Below are 22,249 nucleotides of genomic sequence, written 5' to 3' on the forward strand. Positions count from 1 at the left end.
TGCTAGCATTTCCGCTTGCATTAAGAATAAGCATATTTTATGTTTATCTCAAGCGTTCACTTGTAAGGGGTCCGAAGAAGATCTTGAAGAGTTTCTAATATTTTTTTCTCAAAATTTATTATTTGCCAACTTTTTAAATAGATATGTGGAGAAAAAAGAGTCAATCTCTAATAGTTTCTCATTTTTACTTCTTAAAAATAAGAGGTTGTGGTCTCACAAATATAATTTCACGAGAAATTTTCATGGCTCGCAGACATGGCTAGTGGACAGAAACTTCTTGCAAGTCATGTTGCCAGTGATTAGGGCACGAGAGGGTTTTGAATTTAGGGGAAAAGAAAGATGGCGACGAGAAGGTTTCATTTTATCCCGTAAACAGTATTTTTACCTTTTTTTTTCAAAAATATGAATGAGAAATAGAAATAGGAAACTGAGATGCTCAATCCGGCCCGTTTTCCAAAAAAAAACCTGAACTATACGCGGCGAGGAGCCGCGTCAGAGGCAAACTACTGCAGGTCGCTTTCGGGGCCCCACCTTTCATTGAGACAGACAGGCGCCCCGTATCAATCTCTTCTTCAAACGAGAAGAGGGCACCCGCCGCCGCCGCCGCCCCCTTCCTCTCCAAACAAGTTCAAAAAAAAAAAGGAGAGTGAGAGAAGAGGGCACCCGCCGCCGCCGCCGCCGCCGCCGCCGGTGATCGAGAGGGGACTAGCCTTCCCTTGCCTCGCGTTGCCTCCACGCCAGAAGAAGCATCGTCATTATCAGCTCAGCAGCAGCCATGTTCGGCCCCACCAACCGTAAGCAGCCTCCCCTCCTATTCTCGTAGATTCCATCACATTGGATTCCTTCGCCATACTTTTCTCGTTCGCTTATAAATCCTCTATTCTCCTAGCATATGTATGTATTTCTGCTCTATTGTGATTTCGAGTCCATATCTGGATTGATGGATGCCTGCTAGGGTTTCGTTTGCTGTCCCGATTTCGATCAAATATAGTATTTCTGCTAGGGTTTCGTTTGCTGTCCCTATTTCGATCAAATAGAGTTAGGGTAGTTGCAGTGTGTACTTGCAACGATTCATGGAATACCTAAGCTACGCCCTGCTAATATGAAGGACAGGAATTATGTCCACGGACTCTCGTTTTCCTTGATCAACGATGGAAGAGACCTTGCAAACAAGCAAATGCCTCAGTTCTGGTCCTTTTTGGTTATTATTAATGATAAATCTTGCTCATACAATACAACACGATACATGATTATGATTGTTCACTCCTTATTACGGTTTTAGTTTAGCTTTCTGTGACACTTTACATGTCAGCTTGGAGAGTGTTTTTCGCAATGTTGTTTCTCTTGATTAGTTATCATCTCATCTCTCATGTGTGCTATCTTCATTGCAGCATTTGGGCAGTCATCAACCAGCCCATTTGGCCAGAACTCATTCGGAACCCAGCAGGGATTTGGCCAGGCTACCCCTGCTGCTAACAACCCCTTTGCGCCAAAACCGTTTGGCAGCCCAACCACAACTTTTGGGGCACAGACTGGAAGCTCACTTTTCGGCACTACATCCACTGGTGCCTTTGGCCAGCAGCAGTCCACTCCCACATTTGGCACTACATCCACTGCTTCTTTTGGCCAGCAGCAATCCACTCCCGCATTTGGCACCCCGTCCTCCTCTCCATTCGGGAGCTCTCCAGCTTTCGGTGCATCGCCCACTCCTGCCTTTGGTGCTACATCCTCTACCTTTGGCTCTGGTATGTAGTATGCATTCTCTGATTCTTTCCTTTCCTGCCGAGTCACTGTGCTGATTGTCCTAGATTTTTGAAGTTCTAAAGCCCTTACACTGGAAACATCACCTGCCAGTATTGCTGTTTTTTTCCCATGTCTCGCAAGATTTCTTTAATTCCTTCGATTAGTTTCTGATGCCGCATTCTACAATTGTTCAACACAGCTACCCAAGCTACATTATCTCAATTTATGAAATCTGTTATTCTTTAGATCAACAGGGATGTGTATATATGATGTCTATGTTTCACTGTGCTCTGCTCATGTTATAGGATCTTTATTTGGACAAAAGCCAAGTTTTGGAGGTTTTGGATCATCTCCTAGCCAATCAAGTCCTTTTGGTGGCACGTTCCAGCAAACACAACCGACATTTGGCAGCAGCACTTTTGGTGCATCAACTACACCGGCATTCGGTACCACAACTACGCCGACATTTGGTGCAACTGCACCAGCCTTTGGCACCACAACTACACCGGCCTTCGGCGCCACGACTACCCCAGCATTTGGTTCAACATCACCATCTTTATTTGGTGCTTCTAGCACCCCGGCGTTTGGCTCATCCGCTCCTGGTTTTGGAACTTCAGCGACCACACCATTTGGTGTGAGTAGTAGTACTACAGGTTTTGGATCTTCCAGCACACCGTCATTTGGCACATCAACCAATGCATTCAGTTTTGGTCCTTCACCATCGTTTGGACAAACGACAGTTGCCTCTGGTAGTTCCCCCTTTGGAACAACATCACCTTTCGGTGTGCAGACTCCAGCATTTGGTAGGTTATCCCATTTTATATCTCATAATTTCTTAGCTGTATGTTGTATTCAACTCCATATGATGTAGCAATCGAGTTTGTTTACTGATTCTTTTGTTTTTCTTACTCCAGCAGTCCAATTCTACTGCAGATCTTTCTTTTTCGCTGTTTTTACCCTGGCTATGGCATCATTTATCCGTCTCATCAATTGTTTGCTCACTCTGTCTTTCAGGCTCACAAACAACAGTACCCACTTTTGGGCAAGCACAATTTTGTAATCAAGCTGGAGGAACTAGTATAAAACTTTATGCTCAAACACCAGATGTTGATGGTGCTACAAGTGTTACTCAGCCAGCAAAACTTGATTCCATATCAGCGATGCCTGAATACAAAGACAAGAGTCATGAAGAATTGAGGTGGGAAGATTACCAGCGCGGAGACAAGGGTGAGGGAAATAATTTGGGAATGCTTTGCTTGATTTGCAAACACTTTTTAAACTATATATATATATATATATATGTTTAATCTGTGTATTCTTGTAGCATGCTTATTTTTGCATGATTCTGGAGTAACCAATTAACTATTATGCCGTGGTCCATGACTCCATGCTATAGCTTAAGCCATAAATAGAATATATGAATAAAACATGCTGCTATTTGATACTTTCTTTCTTAATTGTTTATTATTATTGCTACATTTATTTGGCCCATGTAACTTGTTCCTATAAAATTTGTGTAAATATTATTCCTAGATTTGCAAGCCCTCACATCAACCACATGTCCACATGTTTAATCTCATATATTATTTTAGCGTGCTTATTTTTGTATGAACGATAACCAAGTCACTATTATTCCCTGGGTTATGCGACAGCCTAAACTGTAGTTAGAAACTTAGAATCAACTAAAGAAGCACACTATTCAATGCTCCCTTTATTAATTGTTAGTATTGCTACAATGTTGCTAGATCTGTTTGATCCATATAACTTGTTGCTGTAAAATATGTTTAAATTTTAATGTTTGGATTTACAGGTGGATCAAACCCTTCTGGAACTCCAACAGTGACACCTACCTCATCAACACCACCGAATACTTTTACAACAAACAGTGCATTTAACCAAACTACTCCAAACCCATTTTCATCAAACAATCCATTTGCTAAGAATGGTTCAACTAGTGCATTACTATTCAACACCTCATTTAACAATACATCAGTTGCAAGTTTGAGCCCATTCACATCGTCCACTAGTACCACAATCTTTGGACAAACAGGTGTTTCTGTATTTCCAGCAAGTAGTTCACCATCTTTGTTTCCAAATGCTGCTCCTACTTTTGCTTCATCTTCATTATTTGGCACATCAACACCAAATAATTCAAGTCTATTCGGCACTGGTTTGTCGTTGGCTAATGCTCAATTGGCCCCACCATTTCAATCTTTCCTCGCATTTACACAACAGCCATCAAGTACACTAGCTTTCTCCTCTGGAAACCTATTTCGCACACTTAATACTGGCAGTCTGTTTGGCAGCAGACCTTCACTTTTTACAACGGTGAGCATCTTTTGTTTTTTTTCTTTTCCATATTGTAGACTAGATAATCGTTTATCATATTTAGCTTTTTATATCTTTTTGGTTGCAATGTTCTAACAATTTCATCTTTGCTTCTTATTAAGCCAACATATCAACAATCTGCCCCTGCTCAAACTTCAAGCATGTTCTCCTTTCAACCTCCGCCTCAACCAGGTCAGTATTTTGTACCCAAATCATTCTCTTCCATTTATAATTTATATCTTCAAAACTAATATGAGCATCATAAGTTTAAACAAATGCATGCCTTCTACAGGTGGACTTCCTGGTTTTTCAAACATTGCTAATCAGGCCCTCATTGGACAGCAGTATGATCTTTTGCTACTACTTCTCAGCTTGATATTCTTTTTCCTTTTTTAGTAATTTCCTTTGATTTTGATGGTTTCAAACACTGCTTAGTATATACATGGTGAAGGAATTATATTGTGATCAGTCGAATTTGGAGATGGATGTTGTAGGCAAAGAAGAAAATTTCTTGAATGATTCTTTGAGCTAGTAGCTTATATGTGATTACTTGAAATTGCCATATGGTTATGTTACCTGTTGTCTAAGAACATGGTCTTGACTTAGATCATAGTTATCCTCAGAATTTGTAAATGAGTTTTGGCAACACATGAACGTTTTTATCCTGACGTTATACATTATTCGTTTTAACTTGACAATATCCTGTTGCATTTTGAAACAGAACTAGCCATTATATGGTCATGCAACCTGCTCCTGTCTCAAATCCATTTGGGACACTTCCGGCCATGCCTCAAATGTCCATTGGTAATGGTGGATCTTGTTCTTCGGTTCAATATGGAATATTGAGTTTGCCGGTTAGTTTTTCCCCCTTACATTTTCTAATTGTTTTCATAGAGCAGGTGGGAGATAGCAAGATGGTTGTCGTTCATTGGGAATGTTTGGTACGAAGGGTTGATTGCAATATTTTGTTGGTTTGCAGGTTGCTGAGAAGCCTCTTCCGATTAGAACATTGTCCGTGGCAGTTCCTAGGCATTTATTACAAAGAAGGATCAAATTTCTGCCAAGAAAATATAATCCAATATCAGATGGCAAGGTAATGTTCGTTTACACGATTGATTCATGAGCTTGTGAATGCTATTAAGAACACATTGAGGGTGGTGCTAAGTTTCTGTTATTACTCCTCTATAGGTTCCATTCTTTGCTGATGATGCTGAATCTCCTGCAACTCCAAAAGCTGGTGCTTTTTTCATCCCTAGAGAGAACCCGAGGAATCTGATAATCTGTCCACTCGAGCAGTGGCCCTCACATAGTGGAATTAACAGGCAATCAGTTCCAAAGGATTCAGCTGGTTTGGACAAATATGAAGGTAAATCTTGTCGTTACATTATTATATTTTTATTATTATTTTGTAGTAGATTTGTCTCCAGCAAGGTTAACTTTCAGGTTCTGATTTGGTGTATTTGTGCAGATGCATCCACTGAAAAGGCTGTCAAGTCACCAAGGTGCAGTCCTCTGGTGGAAAATGGGAAGCAGCATGAGCCCAGTCATCATGGGAATGGGAAGGGCACTTCAGTTAAGGGGCTGTTGCCTAAGCTCCCTCAGGCAGATTACTTCACGGAGCCTAATCTGGAGGAGCTTGCTGCCAAAGAACGTGGTGAGCCAGGCTACTGCGGTCTGGTGGAGGACTTTGTTGTGGGGCGCCATGGCTATGGCAGCATCAAGTTCCTTGGGGAGACGGATGTGCGGGGCCTGGATTTGGAGTCAGTTGTGGAGTTCAACAACAGGGAGGTTATTGTGTACAAGGACGACAGCAAGAAGCCCCCGGTGGGTGAGGGGCTTAACAAGGCTGCGGAGGTGACTCTTCTGAACATCAAATGCGTGAACACTAAGACAGGGGGGGAATATCTAGATGGCCCGCAGGTGGACAGTTATACACAAATGCTTGTGAGGATGACGGAGGAGCAGGGAGCAGAGTTTGTGTCCTTTGATGTGGCCATGGGAGAGTGGAAGTTCAGGGTGGAGCACTTCAGCACCTACGGGCTCTGGTGAGATGAATTTCCAAAGCAGAACCATATCTTGCCAAAAAAACATATTTGTAGCTAATGGATGGGATTGGATTGGATGGGTGCAGGGATGTGGCAGGGGAATCGGAGGAGAGGCGGGTGCTGCAGAAGGAGCAAGATGCTGAGTAAGTCTTCTTAGCTTAAGGCACTCTCCGAAGCTAGCAGCATGCACATGTAATCTTGTGATGTCACCCATGACCTATATAGTATATGAGGTCTTCCTTAACTAGTAAGTATATGTCATGTGGGGCAAACATTATGTATGCCGTAACAAGAAGGTGGCAGGTTAGGCCACGTGTATCTTTCAATAGTTGGTATGTTAATATTCGGATGTTTAGTTTGGTTAGTTTCAGATATGGTTTGTTAGCAGATTTGGTTAGTAGATTAGTTTGTTAGTTGCTTGGGCGTGAGGCAATAATGCCGGGTATATATTCAGCCGTGTTATCTCAAAAGAGCGTGGAGCAGGAGGGACTTGATCCCTCTCCTCTATTGTCATCTACCCTAGCCATTACAATATCTGCTTTTCACATCAAAAGTAGCAGTAGTCAAATTAGTTTTTACCATTTCAGGCAAATAGTAAGTATACTGACTTGTACCGGTATAAGTATGCCCCTTTGGGCTAGCAATCAAGTAAGCATTTTCTACTTCTATACTGTCGGGCCCTAGACACTAGCATTCTCATGAGTTCATTTTTTTGATTGTGAATCCCGTATGTGATTGCAGATCAGCATGTCAAATAAAAAAAATAATTTGGGATGATGATACAACATCATTGTTTAACCATATATGTTCCCAAGAAATTACCCAAGGGAACATGGAGGTTGGAAAGCTTTCAGTTGAAATCTTATGGGAGAAGCTCGCAAAGGAAGGAATTCAATGTACCAATTATCAAATTCAAAATAAATGGGATGATTTGAAAAGGCTACATAGTTTTTGGCACAATCAAGTGTTGGGGTCCAAAGTGAAAATAAAAGATGAAAAGTTTTGGAAGCGTGTATTGAAGGTAATATTGAGCTCATTTATTTTATTTAATTCTTTTAATGGATCAAGCAAAGTTGATTTTTTTATTTGTTTTTCAGTCTCGGGAATCAAAGATTGAGTATAGAAACTTAAGACATGGCCCACCGCAAGACATTGAATATCGTGATATAATGTTTGGAAAGAAGGTAGACATACTAACATGTTAATTGTAAATATCTTACTTACTATACTATATTTATAACTTAACATTTTATTGCCTTATATTTTTTCTTCAGTCAGCGCAAAATTCTTCTCGAAGAGATCAACAATTAAAGAAAGATCCAGATTGTTTACAGATCACTGTTCAAGAGTTGAAGGAAGAGCGAGAGAATCTAAAGAATGACTTAGAAAAAGTGAAGGAAGAGCGAGAGAATCTAAAGAATGACTTAAAAAAAGTGAAGGAAGAGTTGAAGGTTAGAAGTAATATGTCATGAAATTAAAATGTTTATTATTCTTGTGTTTTATGTTTCTTACTATACTATATTTATAACTTAACATTTTGTTGCCTTATATTTTTTCTTCAGTCAGCGCAAGATTCTTCTCGAAGAGCTCAACAATTAAAGAAAGATCTAGATTGTTTACAGATCACTGTTCAAGAGTTGAAGGAAGAGCGAGAGAATCTAAAGAATGACTTAGAAAAAGTGAAGGAAGAGCGAGAGAATCTAAAGAATGACTTAAAAAAAGTGAAGGAAGAGTTCAAGGTTAGAAATAATATGTCATGAAATTAAAATGTTCATTATTCTTGTGTTTTATGTTAGGCAAATTTTGCTGCTGCACACCGTTTTTTCTTCAAACTGGTTGCAACACACCGCAATCCATCTAATTGGCCCAGTACCATTACAAAATTGGGATCCTTTGCTGGCTCACACCGCAAGCAATATAATACTCAATTTAGTGCTCAGGGAGAGAGAAAGGACCGGGAATAGACGTTTTTGCCTTGGCCAGTTTTACAGGCCCGGTGAAGCCACCTCTCCGGCCTCTGCTTCTGTCTCCACCTGACAATCCCCCCCCTTCTCCTCGCAGAAACCCTAGATCGGGAATGGAGGGGAGCTCGCAATCCGCAGCAGGCTCAGGCTCCTCATCACTAGCTTTGATGAGGGAGCAGACAGATTCTTACCCCCTGGTTCATGTCCCCTGAAAATTGTGCATATGAAGTGGTATCTTAGTAGCACATCTCTTTTGCATCACATGAACCTAGCATTACTGATGGAAAGCTTAGAAGTAGTCTGGCATGATATCACATAAATATGCCTAAATAGTCTGGCATTACATGACATAAACATGCCTAAATAGTCTGGCATTACATCACATAAACATGCCTAAATAGTCTGGCAGTACATCACATAAACATGCCTAACTAGTTTGGCATGACATCAACTTAAACAAGCCTAGATATTGAGCAGTTGCTTCTTCACTCTTTTTCCTTTGCCTTTAGCATTCACCTTCTTTGCCGGTTTTGTGGAAGCACCTTCTCCTTGTTCCAACTATCTCTTACGGCTATTGGAAAGGAAATGGCAGCCAAGTTAGGAATTGGAATAAAATTTCTGAACATGATAACAGATAAGTAACTAGAGTACACACCCTCTAGTGTTGGCAGCTGGGCTAGTGTTGGCAAATTGGGATTGTTGGGTTGAGACAGTACTTGTTGGTTTATTTGATTTCTTGGTTTTGTGCTTCTTTGACTTTGCTGGAGCTGGAGGGGGTGCATCAGAGTCATACATAGTCTCATTGCAAGTTTTCATCATATGGTCGAATTGGCCACACCTCTTACACTGCATTTGACTAGTCACCTTCTTTCCTCCTCCTTGTACACTCTTGATTCTCCTTGACCTTGGACGACCAGCTGACCTCTTCAACACAGGTGGCCAAATCTTGAACCCCAATTCCACCTTAGGCCATTGGCTTCTATCAGTCATGGGCATGACAGTACCTTCATATGCTTTCTTGAACCTTTCAACAGAATAGTAGTCATCTACATAGTCTTCTACGTTTCTAGTACGGCTAGAGGTGATGAGGCAAGTGCATGTGTGCATGGTAGCCCAGTAATCTGCCACCTTCTGCAGCTGCATTCCTTTTTGTCCAGATCAACTGTATGTCTCCATGTCTTCATCTTCTCTGTAGCTCGTTCAATCTCTGCAATGTTATTAGGCCCCTTGTGAATGACAGTTAAGATTCCTGATCCTCTCATTTAGGTCCTTTGTAATAATATGAGGCAGAATTCTACCCTTCATCGTTGTGACCAAATCCCTCCTTATCTTATGTTTCTTCATGATTTTCTGTCTGATCCTATCCATGAGGGGAATGATGGGTTCAGACTTCTCATTTCTAATCCAACTGTTGAATGTCTCAGCAATATTGTTTGTGACATAGTCACACTTGCTCACTTCAGAGAACCTATGTCTGTTCCATAGATGCTTGTGTGTGTCTTCTATCCATTTGATGGCATTTGGAGAGTTTCTTCATGATGTCGTAGTGGTAGTCATAGTGATGTTTATTATAAGCTCTACAAGCTGGCCATAGATGCTTCTTGAACACAGCACCTCTGTACCTCTTCTGGAAATTCTTCACTAGATGACGCATACTCTCCCTGTGCTCCACTCCATATGGAAACACTGCTGTAACTGCACTGTCAATTCCTTTGCCGGCATCTGTTGAGATGACCAAACCTGATGGAGAACCTATGGCTAACTCTTCTCAAAAAAACACTTCCAACTATCAGTGGACCCTGACTCAAAATACACCATATGCAACTAGGAAAAGCCAGTTGTGCCCATCAATTGCTGAGGCAGATGCTAATTGCCCCCTCCACCCACCTGTAAACACGCTTGAATCCACTCCTAAAAAGGGTCTACAACCTTTCAGAAACCCATCCACACAAGTCTTCAGTGCAACAAACATCCTGGTAAATCTGTATCCCTTGCCTACTTTTGCATACTCAATCTCCACTGAACTTCCAGGGTTAGTCCTCTCAACCTCTGCCTTGAAGCTGAAAGCATCATCAAAACTGTCATCCCATTTGCCCATGATCTGTTCCAATGCCACTTCTTTTCCATCCCATACCACATAGGTTGACAGCTGGATATTGTACTTCTTCTCTAACTCCTTCAGCACTGCAGCTCCATTGTCCCTCACCCATGCATTGGTAGCCATGCAATTGTGTTCGAGCTTGGATGTACTAGCATATGTATGCTTTGGTTGTAGCTTCTTTATCTGCAACAAACAAGAATACAGACCATCAGAATGCAGTTTACATACTCAAACAATTTCAACAAACATAATAGCAAGGCAAAATTGAAAGTAGGAACAGACCTGCCAAGTCATGCCATCCTGCAGTTGAGAAGCATGAGTCCTCCACTTGCAGTTCTTACCCTTCCTCTGTTTACCCTTGCAGTGTCCTCTGTCCTCGTACTTTCACTGTAAGGAGCTGCAATTTTCAAACTCATTCAGTACTGCATATTGCCTAATTGCTCTTTTAAAAGTATCCCCATCCTAATGTCACACCGACAACAATGGATGGGTTTTCTAATTTAGTAACATGCTCAACAATTTCACAACCAATAGAGTCATCAACTGCAAGCTCATCCTCGTCATTTAAGTCGGAATCAGAAGGCTCATGCTCTGAACCAATGTCTGGAGCCTCATGGTCAGAAGCAATGTCTGCCTCAACATCGGACATGTATGGAGCCTCATCATTTAAACCAACATACTGGTCCTCATCATCCTCCAGATCTTTTCCTTTCTTTGCATTCCTTGATTTATGTACAGATGGACCATCAGAACCATGCTGACTAGCAGAGCCATCAAGACCATGATCTGCAAGAACATTTAGGTCAGAAGGATCTTCGATGGAACCTAAATGTAGATGATCCTGGCTAGATTGGGTAGTGTGCTCGTGGCTATACACAACTGAAACTGTCATAAATGGTCACAGTCAAAGGAAGCAATCTAAAGTCCCCAAAACATGTCGAAAGAACTCATCAATTGTGAGTATGAAGTGACAATGGAGTAATTTGAGATGCCCTTATTCCAGAAAGTTAGTGTCATGCCCTGATGGGTTCCATGCTTCACCTTCAGTGCTATATCAACTGAAATATCCTTCAAATTTGTTGTATCCCTATCCACTATCAACTGGAAATCATTAGCTCTGTGAAAGAACTGGCTACCATCATCCGAAGTCTCAACATAATCTGCAATGCGCACAACAATTCTGCACACAGAACTAGGATCCATCCTAAAACAAGAATAACAGTTACTCCAAATTTATCAAGCATTACAACAAATTAATCTGTCAAACACTACGCATTTCAGCACTGAATTCGTGAAGAAACGACACCAACAAACACTGAATCTGTGAAGGATCTCTACTAAATAGCATGAGAAACCTACCCTTTAGGGACCCATTGCAGATTCATGGCTTTCCATGGGGAATCCAAACTTGTACGCACCAGCTTCCTTCGACCTGGGGATCTTTTCCAGGAGTACCGATGGACTGGAGAATTCCCGGTTAACATGGTTTTCTGTTTCACCTAAATGTTACACTGCTTTTTTATTATCAAACACGTAAATGTTACGATGTGATAACACTATATGATTGAGTTTTTTTTGTTTATTTACTGTGCTTGTATGTCTTCCAGCTCATAGGGATGCAGAAGGACATGGAAAAGCAGTTGAGTACTATGATTCCTGCCTCAGTGGCAAAGGAAAGCAAAAAACTCGAGACATCATTAGGGCGCAGCATGGAGAAATCTATCAAGGCTCACATTGATACCTTTTGGGTTCGTCTCCAGGAAGAAAACACTAAGCGTGAAAAGGCTGACAGAGAACGAATGCAGCAATTGGTTACTCTCATTACAAACTCGATAAACAAGGACATTCCTGCTAATCTGGAGAAATCACTTAAGAAAGAAATCTCGTCACTTGGGCCTGTTGTTGCTCGAGCAATTACACCTATTATTGAGAAGTGCCTAGCCTCTGTGGTTTCTGATTCAGTTCAGGTTAGTTAATTTCCTGCTGTATTTGTTATGTTGAAGTTGGTCATGCTTCCTCTCATTGGTCATTTGTTTCTAGAAAGGGGTGGGTGACAAGGTGTGCAATCAGCTGGATAAATCTATTAGTGGGAAACTTGAAGCTACACTTGCCAGGCAAATCCAAATGCAGTTCCATACATCTGTAAAACAGGCTCTTCAGGTATGGATTCTTGTTGGTTTCCTTCTATAGATGATTGTCAAGCGGCACATTATTCCCCTTCTAACATGGCAGTTTTGATCTGTTTGCTAGACATAATCAGTTTCAGGAGATATGATACTTGATGTTTAATGCCTTTTTTTAGCGATTCTACATTTACTGATTGGTTATAAATCAATGCATGCAGGATGCTTTGCACACTAGCTTTGAATCATTGCTTGTTCCAGCATTTGAACAATCATGCAAGACGATGTTTGAGCAAGTAGATGGTGCATTTCAGAAAGGAATGTCTGAGCACACAGTTGCTATTCAGCAGCAAGTTGAGACAGCACATACTCCATTAGCGTTAACATTAAAGGTGTGTTTTGACACTGCTTTTGATATACTTGCATATCAAATAATGGGTGGCAAGAAGTTGGACACTCATTTCTTCCCAGCCATCTACTAAGAAATGATTGCTATTTTTTTCAATCTCCCAGGAAACCATCAATTCTGCATCATCAATCACCCAGAGTTTTTCGTGAGAGTTACTTGATGGCCAGTGCAAGCTATTGGCACTTGTTGCTTCTGGGAACGTCAAGGCACATAATACCAATTCTTTGCAACCCGTTAATGGTCCTATGGGTGGCCCCCAAGAGGTAAATGCAGACAATTTTCTCCTTCAGTAACACTGCTGATTACAATTTGCTTATCCATTTCATTTCACAATTCGTTAACATGCCTGTAGGTTGTGGTAATGATATTCTTTTTATTCCATTTATAATTAGGATATGAAGAATGAAATAACAAGCATACATTTAAATCCTTACCTGCCTTGCTCCCTGACAGGTTGAGGCTCCATTAGATCCGATGAAAGAGCTGGGCAGGCTGATATCTGAACGCAAGTTTGACGAGGCATTTACAATGGCCCTACAAAGGAGTGATGTTTCCATAGTATCGTGGCTATGCTCTCAGGTATCTTCCTCCCAGAGTTGATCAGCTAAGATCCACCCTACTTGATCCTTATTAGGACAACCTTGTTTTGGCTTTGTGATAGTTATACCCTCTTGTACAGGTTGATTTGCGTGCATTATTGGCAATGGTCCCACTCCCACTTAACCAGGGGGTTCTCTTGGCCCTACTGCAGCAGCTAGCAGTTGACCTAAACAACGAGACATCACGAAAAGTTCAATGGATGACAGATGTTGCCATGGCAATCAATCCAGCAGACCCGATGATTGCGGTGCATGTGCGACCCATCTTTGAAGCAAGTCTACAGCCAGTTGGCCCACCAGCGGGCACTCCCCACGACGAGCACAACATATGGCACCAGCATCCGCGTGATAATGCATGTAATTAACTCGGTTCTGCTTAGCTATAAGTGATACTACCATTGGTGGCTGTACAACTGTGGGAAATAGGCCTATTCTATGTATAGAGAAATTTTGAAACGGAAAGGGAACCCACAGCCCACGGGTTGATGCTGTGACAATGTGGTCGAGGACACTTGCAAGACAGTGGAGGCATCCTCCCCGGGTGTAAACTAGGCTTGAGTAACTCTTGAATTTGCACTATTGTAGTATTTCGGTGTCCTCGAATTGTCTAGATTATGTTCCTTCGTCTTGTGGTCAGTCGAAGTCCGGGACGGCTTGAGGCCCGTAGCAGGTGTTTGTGGTGGTTGATTCCCACAAAATTTTGGAAGATAATGGAGAATTGTTTGAGGCAGCTAGTTCTGTTTCGATATTTATCTCATGTTGGTGCTTTTGATGGGTTAATTTCCTTGGTTCTGTTTTGCTCGCGGAGGCTGACGGTCCGAGCATCGTAACGCGTGTCCAGTGCCCATGGTGCGGATAGCCGTCAAAATTAACTGATATCGACACAGTGTGGTATACAAGCCGTCAAAATTAACTGATATCGACACAGCTGCCTTGGTTATTCCGGGTCAGCAGCAGAATCGAAATTAACGATGGAGATCATAACAAATTAGAATTCTGAACAAATTTGACAAGCCAACATCAACATGCTTATCTCGCAGAGTTACGCACACCAATTACAGCATCAATCCCAAACAGCATCCTTAAATCAGTCTTCGAAAGACAAATAAATACAAGCACGGTCACAGCTGCCTTGGTTATTCTGGATCAGCAGCAGAATCCAAATTAACGATGGAGATCGTAGAAAATTAGAATTCTGAACAAATTTCACAAGCCAACATCAATATGCTTATCTCACGAGTTACAGCACCACATCAATCCCAAACAGCATCCTTAAATCAGTCTTCGAAAGACAAATAAATACAAGCACGGTCAGAGCTTTTCAAAGCTCCATTCACCAGTTCACTGCTCCAAATGAGCAGTACACAAACCACATCGCTACAAAACCCTGCACAACCCAATGTATAGTGCATCAACACCCTATGTCGCCATAACCAAAGCTCCCCGGTAGCAGGAAATACAACTCCAGATATATGTATTTATCAGGTACGGGCCGCCCGATGCTGGTGGCGTGAGACCGTATTGGGCCGATAGCCAGCAAGGCAACCCCATATTCGTACTCAGGATTGGTCTCGGAACAGATGATTTGGTTATCCCTTCATGATTTTTGCACCTTTACCCCTCTCGTCTTGGCTCTCTTCATTCCAAGACTGTTGTGGAAAGGGGAAGCCGAACCGGACCTCGGCATTCCTTCTTCGCGGAGGGTGCCATTGAGCATCGCAATCTCCCGCAGCTGCTGCTTCTTGAAAGTCCTGGGATTCATCCTGCATAGGAACAAACAAGAACTGTTAACATTGGTTCTTCAAGATGGACTAAAAGAGAACTGCTTTAAAGAGTTTAAAAAGGATATAAGGTGATGACGACATACCACAGGCTTCAGCAGATCTTCAAGGATCTCACGTTGCATCAATAATTTCCACAGGCAGCTCTGCCTCAACCAATATATGAAGGGGTTCATTCAGATGTTCATATCCTGGCTTCCCTCGCATCATTTCCTCCTGCAAAACAATTGTATAAGTGACCTCAGTGGCTCAGTTCCATAACACAAAACAAACAGATGTACACATGCATAAAGGTATCCAGTATGCTTAAGGATTGATGATCATGCTTGGTTCGAGTTCCAGCCAGGAAGTGGATTTTGAAGAACCACCAGGTGGTATTGGTTTTCATATCAATACAGAAACTGGAAGAAACATATAAGGAAACAATTTTAAAAGCAAAGACTTAAATAGCCAGTTAGCAGGGTTGGTCTGGCTTTGAATGACATAACTCAAGTTTATAACAATATATATACTCCAAATTTCCAAGTCCATCTATTTACCAAGATTAAGAGGCACTGATCTGGATATTTACCCGAGCTGGATCTTTAATGCTGCCCCGGCCCCTTATTAGCACGCGGCAGTCTGTATTTGCCTCCACTCGCTTCAAGGAATTTCCTCTAGGGCCAAGGATGCGACCAACGAAATTGTACTATGAAAATAAACATAGAATAATGATGAGGATATAGCAACTCAAGAGTATACAACTAAAGAAATAGCATTGGATATTTGTCTACAGGTATATCGACCTTCATTGTTTTCTTGACAATCAGTCCAGAGGCAGGGAACCTCCAAGCCAGCTATAAGCTGGTGAACTCTGCAATGGTCACAAGCTGATTATATTAAAAGTTCATAACCTCTCTCCTCACTCAAAAAGCACTGGAAATGAGACAAAGATGACGGGCAACAGAATTCAAGCCAAAGAAAAAACCATTGTGAGAAGCGTACAGTTTATAAGGGTCCATAAATTTATAGGATTATGCTGAAAAGTGAGGATAAATCTATTCTTGAGCACATGGGTTCTATTTTAGCTGTCATGTTGTTAAAGTAAGGTTCAAAACATAGCAGCGATACATTCCATCTGTTCCATAATGGAGGGTAAATTTGACTTAAAATAAAACTAAAAGAGAATGACATGCCTTTTGGAACAGAGGGAGTATTTATGACCAACAGGCATAGCTCTGCTGCAATTTCCTTGATACCCATAACCAATAATCTAAATATGACACCAATAATCTAAATATGATTTCAAGCACAGCTACCAGCATGGAAACACATAATGGCTAGAAATCTGGTTAGACCAATCAGCAGATTCTGATGTCAGGATGGCCACTGACTATAAATATGGCCTTAGTTTTCAACATATGGAGCAAAATCAGTAAAATTAGTGTCAGCATGTTATCCAAACTCCATCTTATAGAACATAGAAAAAGAATTTAATGGCATCTTGGAACCCACTGCCTGAAAGGGATTAGTATAGTTAGCGAGTTAGCAAAAGGGTCAAGCAGTACGAAGAATGTAAGCACTCAAGGTTAAGTCAAAATCAGTTAGAGAAAACCTGATCTAATCTTTCAAAATGGTAAATTAGGCATGAAGAGTAAGTCATGTTAAATGGTCAGTATCCATACTTCTGATTGAAACGCTGATGTCCACCCGTTCATGTCAGTAGCTGCTCCATTTGAATATAATCCTCCCGTTGTTAGTGGACTACCATGTTCAAGGCCACTTTGATTTAAAAGGGACGCATTCTCCAATAGTGTGGACACACGTAAAATTTCTGCTCCAACATTGCAATTATAAGAACAAGATGTAGAAAAAGTTAGCAGTTAGAATTAGTGATCAGTAAATGCAGTTAGATTAGTGATTAGTAAATGCAGTTAGAATTAGTGATCAGTAAATGCAGTTAGATTAGTAAATGCATATAACTGGGCGTTGTTAGTGTTAAATCACTAAACTGAAAAGAGCTTCTTTCTCTCTTTACAAAGGCAACTTGTGAACTCATAACAGAGTCAACTTGTCTTATTTAAAACGTTGATGTTGACAAATATGCAAATTATAGTAAGCAACTAATATGGCAATCTGACAGTACCAAAAGAAAAAGCAGAAGGAAAACTTAGTACGACAAAAACTCATCGAAAACAAAACAAGCAGATATGAAAAGCACCTAAAGAAAACACAGCAAAATAAGAGTTTGTATAGCAGTATAGGATAAATAATCTAGTTTGTATAGGATAGATAATCTGCCCAATTCATGAGAGGAATCAATTTCTCAGGCTCACTCTCTGCAGAACATCCTACTCATATATTGTTTCTACTGAACAGCAATAACGGGGCGTACTTCTTTCTATCTATCAAAATCACACACCGTCAAATTGATGTGGATCTTAAATATGCTAATCAGAATCATGTATGTTATTTGTCGCAGTAGGCACAATAACAATTGCTTATTATTGCACCATCTAGATCTCTCAACTTCGCGCTGCCTATCCCGAAATGTGAATCACGTACATTCATATTTACAAAGCAAATCGCAATTCTACCAAACTATTGTTATCTTCCATTGATCATATTCTAGCATGATCACAAACATTCACTACTGCATAGCCAATGCTTAAAACTCCCATACAATGTGGAAACTGGGAAAGGAAATTTCTAGTTAGCTTAAACCTTGCTTATTTTGTGAGGAGGATTCAAAGCAGAGGCGGGGCTGACTGATCTTGTGACTAGGGACACTCAATGGGTTTGCTTCTTGACTGGGCTCGATCACATATTCACATAAAAAAGAGATTGCAGTCGTGACTGGGTTTGCTTATTTTCTTTGTAAAGCTGGTATCCCAGCTGGGAAGAGGCCTTTGATACAAAAGGTCAAAGGGAAACTGTGCCAAGACTAGGGCCATGGTCTTAGTGGCCCTAGATGGAAATCCACCACTGATTTGAATCCAGGACCTTGAGGACACAAATGAAGAGACTCTACTGCAACACCAGGGCCACCCTTCAAATTTTCACTACCGCACAGAAACAAAATAATCTACTGCAAAAAAGAAAAAGAAAATCAAGATCATCTCAAGAAATGTTGTAGACACTCTCAAAGGCACTACGGTGTGGTTTCATTGCTGTAGGCTCTAATAACCTCAAGAGAACTGGTACCCATCCAACAGCTCCTGGGTGAACTTGCCATAGGAACTTATGGCAACAAATAGCAACAACAGAGAAATGACGGTCCCTAAATTACCACTAAATAGTACAGGCATTGACAGACGACAAAACAAATTCAGACAGATTAAGCAGCATCTTCAGAAGGCATCTTATAAAAACAATTCTTTAAATCACACCAAATGAATTATTTTTTAATAGGATCAAAGGTAAGCGCAATTCAGAATGCATAGACCAATGTTACCAAAGCCATTGCTTTGGGGCCAATTTACAATAATCAATAAGGCAATCATTTAGAACAATGAGGCCAATTCTGAAGTGATAAAGGAAAAAAGTTGCAAGGTAGCAAAGGTGTAGGAGGGTGTGGGGCGTTGGATTCACACAATGACCACTAAATACTGCAACTGTAAGGAGTAGGGATTAGCTATATGGCTGAACAATTTCCAAGCAACAATAACTGATTTTGTGGTAAATCTAGCTAGAAGAAGCAAATAAAGATGTGGAGAATCAACACAAGCAGCATTTTACAGCAATAGTCAAAGATTCCTACATCATGACAGAATATTCTGCATGCTTGGCAGCAGTGGCAACTGCATCGCAGTTGAAATGGCATGAGATCTGACCTTGATTTAGCATCCGTACACTATGCGGGATCACTGCGATGAAGGGGCCAAGCTTGTGCCTCTCCGCGAGCAGTTCGTCAAGGTACCTACAGAAGGATCGCAGCATGCTCATCAGTCATCACTCATCCCGAGTGGTACAGCATGGCATTCTTACAAACAGAATAGCATGACAATCCAGAAAGATCCCCAAAATCCCGCCAACGTACACATGGAAGAGGAGCATAACTGGATCACAAACTCAAGCAAGCAAACATTGAGCTTAGCGACTGCCGACTGGCTTATACTTCAAAAAATCGAGTAAAAGTACGGCGAGAAGCAACTTTGACCAAAAAACCGGAGATCTCAACGTGGCGAATCAGATCCGATGACGAAAGGCCATAAACCTCGAGCAGTTGCTATCGCCTCTTACGTGTTTCTCTCTCGCCAATGCGATGAAACGTGTAGATCGAAGGCAAAGGTGTGGTGAGAGGGGAGGACAAGCCAGTAGAAAGATGACTTGTGAAGGACATGCTACGCCCAAAGCTTTGCCCCTCCTCTCTTTCTTTTGCTTGCTCCCGTGCTCAAGTTACGGCTGCACTTACCGAGAAATATATACCATGGAAAAATGAGTTTGGTAAAGTCTCATGTACGAGCCATCGACCAACTGTAACATTGTTCCTTTGTAGACTAAGATATTACAGTATAGATATATATAGACATTCACGTACATGGGATATTTTATTTCATTGACTACTTATTGTACAAATGGTTGGAGGTAAATTTAACTAGCAGGGCACACCATAAGCTGATTAGCACTAGGAACTGTGAGGAATGAGAGGTAATTTTAGGAGAGTCCGTACAATAGACAATGCAAGCTGTAGTTTTTTTTAAAAAAAAGTACTATACACATGGGCAGATCTAGGGTGCGGGTCGGGTGGGCTCGATCCACCCTAAGATTTGGCTCAAAGAGCTTCGCCTTCTCCATATTTCATATTTGATCTTATTTATTACTTACTAAAAAATAGCTATTAATAAAATAAAATATTTTAAAATATTGTTAACATGAAAATCTAGATTTGCTACTGACAATACACATCATAAAACCAAATGTCAGTGCTGTCACACGCTACGGAATACTTGCCTTGTAGAATACAGGAGCGACGACGACGGCTCCCATGGGGCCATGATTAACTGAACCGTTCGTTTCGTGATTTCCAGCACGTTAAGCAATTGCGAGATAACGATAGAAACAGCGCTGAAAAGTAATTAAGGCCAGCTCATCTGAGTGTGTGGGAAAAAAATTCAAGGTAACCAACCAAACGCACTCTCCATATCGCATCTGCCACCTGTGTGCCCGCCATCTGCCAAGAAATAAGCCGCTGGAGATGCACATCACAGCCACGGATCGAGCGCCACCATCATCATCGTCCGGTGGGAACCGGGGAGCAGGAGGAGGGCGACGAGCAGATAACCATTACCCGGACGAAGACAACGGGTTCAAATCAGAGGGCGCTCGTCGCGGCAGGCGGGGTGAATGGCGATGACCCAGCGGCGCGTCGCCGTCAGCCAGGCTGTCGCCGCGAAAGGGAAAGGCGCGCGCCAGGCGAGGGGAGAAAAAAAAAGAAGCGAAAGCCCCCCCGGCCGGCGGCGCGTTACGGCATTCTGCAGCAGCCAAAAAAAATCTCACTCGATTCGGGCTCCAAACGAATGAGTTGTGTACATTCAGGATGAAGGTCCTCACCTTTGGTACTTTGGGACGTGCTTATTCGCATCGAACAGAGCCAAAACCTACCGATCACCTCCCAACGATCATCCTATGATGACCTACGACATCTTTTCATGTTCTATGAACAGTGTTTGAGCACTGATCGATTCGTTCTAGTGGGGTCCGGAGAGCTGCTTGTCGGCGGCGGCATATAGAAGCCCTTCGGTTACTTCCTGTTGACTTTTGTCCCTTCATTTATTTTTAGAAAAATAATAGTTGGTCAAATTATTGGATTTCATTCGGTGCTGGACAAGTTACGGCATTCTGCGTCAACCAAAAAAAAAATCTCACTCGATTTTGGCTCCAAACGGATGAGTTTTGTACATTCAGGATGAAGGTCCTCACCTCTGGTACTTTGGGACGTGCTTATTCACATCGAACAGAGCCGAAACCTATCGATCACCCCCCAACGATCAACCCACGATGACCTACGGCATGTTTTCATGTTCTAGGACCAGTTTTTGAGCACTGATCGATTCGTTCTAGTGGGGTCTGGAGAGCTGCTTGTGGGCGGCGCCACATAGAAGCCCTTCGGTTACTTCCTGTTGACTTTTGTCCATTCATTTATTTTTTATAAAAAGAATAGTTATTGAAATCATTGAAATTCGCTCGGTGTTTGGCAACTTACGGTGTTTTGCGGCAACCAAAAAAATCTTACTCGATTCGGGCTCCAAACGGATGAGTTGTGTACATGCCTTTGGTACTTTGGGACGTGCTTATTCGCAACGAACAGAGCCGAAACCTATCGATCACCCCCCCCCCCCCCAACGATCAACCCTACGGCATGTTTTCATGTTCTATGACCAATGTTTGAGCACTGATGGATTCGTTCTAGTGGGGTCCAGAGAGCTGCTTGTGGGCGGCGCCACATAGGAGCCCTTCGGTTACTTCCTGTTGACTTTTGTCTCTTTATTTATTTTTTAAAAAATAATAGTTGGTCAAATTATTGGATTTCATTCGGTGCTAGACAAGTTATGGTATTCTGCGGCAACCAAAAAAAATCTCACTCGATTCGGACTCCAAACGGATGAGTTGTGTACATTCAGGATGAAAGTCCTCACATTTGGTACTTTGGGACGTGCTTATTCGCATCGAACATTTGGTATTCGCAGTCGGCACCACCGGTTGGTTTGCTTGCGCGTCTCCGCTCTGAGTCGTCATCGACCTTCATCTTCTCGAGACGCAACAGGCGGAGGTCATGGGTGTCCAGTGCTTGTTAATGGCGGTAATTTGCGCCAAGATGCGATCGAGCTTTTGGTATCCGTCAATGGAGGATCGTCTTCCACGGGGCCGGCCATGGAATCGGATGGCGATGCTCCAGCGCTGGTCTCTAATACCAATTTGGTATGGCGAGACCTACGAGGAGTACGCAGGGGAGACACGAGTAGCAACCATGATTGAGAAGAAGAGCGGAAGGGATAGCGAGGAGGTGGACGAGGGGAACTGCTCTGGTCGCTAGCGACAGATGCATCCGCCAGGACCGAAGAACAGAGCCCTCTCGGGAACTTCTATTCTTTCGATAAAACTGATTACAATCCTCTTAGCAGCCTTTATAGATCAGGCGCCTAAGCACTCTTGCCTAATTAATATCTCCTTTCCT

The 22,249-nt window shown here is 42.0% G+C and overlaps 1 protein-coding gene, 1 long non-coding RNA gene and 1 pseudogene across 2 annotated transcripts; 1 reads left to right on the forward strand and 2 right to left on the reverse strand.

Moving 5' to 3' along the window:
- Nucleotides 1–610: 610 nt before the first annotated feature.
- LOC120643923 (nuclear pore complex protein NUP98B-like) lies at nt 611–14,069 on the forward strand. Its single transcript, XM_039920441.1, has 22 exons — nt 611–794; nt 1,392–1,745; nt 2,049–2,546; nt 2,758–2,970; nt 3,554–4,071; nt 4,194–4,263; nt 4,364–4,415; nt 4,793–4,925; nt 5,051–5,164; nt 5,260–5,437; nt 5,540–6,116; nt 6,203–6,259; nt 6,858–7,137; nt 7,214–7,300; nt 7,391–7,567; nt 7,679–7,855; nt 11,789–12,148; nt 12,222–12,341; nt 12,526–12,696; nt 12,818–12,976; nt 13,167–13,292; nt 13,393–14,069. The coding sequence occupies exons 1-20, from the start codon at nt 776–778 to the stop codon at nt 12,860–12,862; spliced, it is 4,200 nt and encodes a 1,399-aa protein (XP_039776375.1). The 5' UTR covers nt 611–775; the 3' UTR covers nt 12,863–12,976; nt 13,167–13,292; nt 13,393–14,069.
- On the reverse strand, nt 8,364–11,789 carry LOC120643931. Its single transcript, XR_005663248.1, has 3 exons — nt 10,464–11,789; nt 8,736–10,364; nt 8,364–8,651 (listed from the first exon to the last, which is right to left on the reverse strand). It is a non-coding gene; the product is annotated as an uncharacterized LOC120643931 (long non-coding RNA).
- Nucleotides 14,070–14,492: 423 nt separating the features above from the next.
- Nucleotides 14,493–19,451, reverse strand: LOC120643939 (annotated as a pseudogene).
- Between the last annotated feature and the right edge of the window lie 2,798 nt (nt 19,452–22,249).

This window comes from Panicum virgatum, chromosome 1K (assembly GCF_016808335.1).
Source record: "Panicum virgatum strain AP13 chromosome 1K, P.virgatum_v5, whole genome shotgun sequence".
In the NCBI taxonomy this organism is placed as follows: Eukaryota; Viridiplantae; Streptophyta; class Magnoliopsida; order Poales; family Poaceae; genus Panicum; species Panicum virgatum.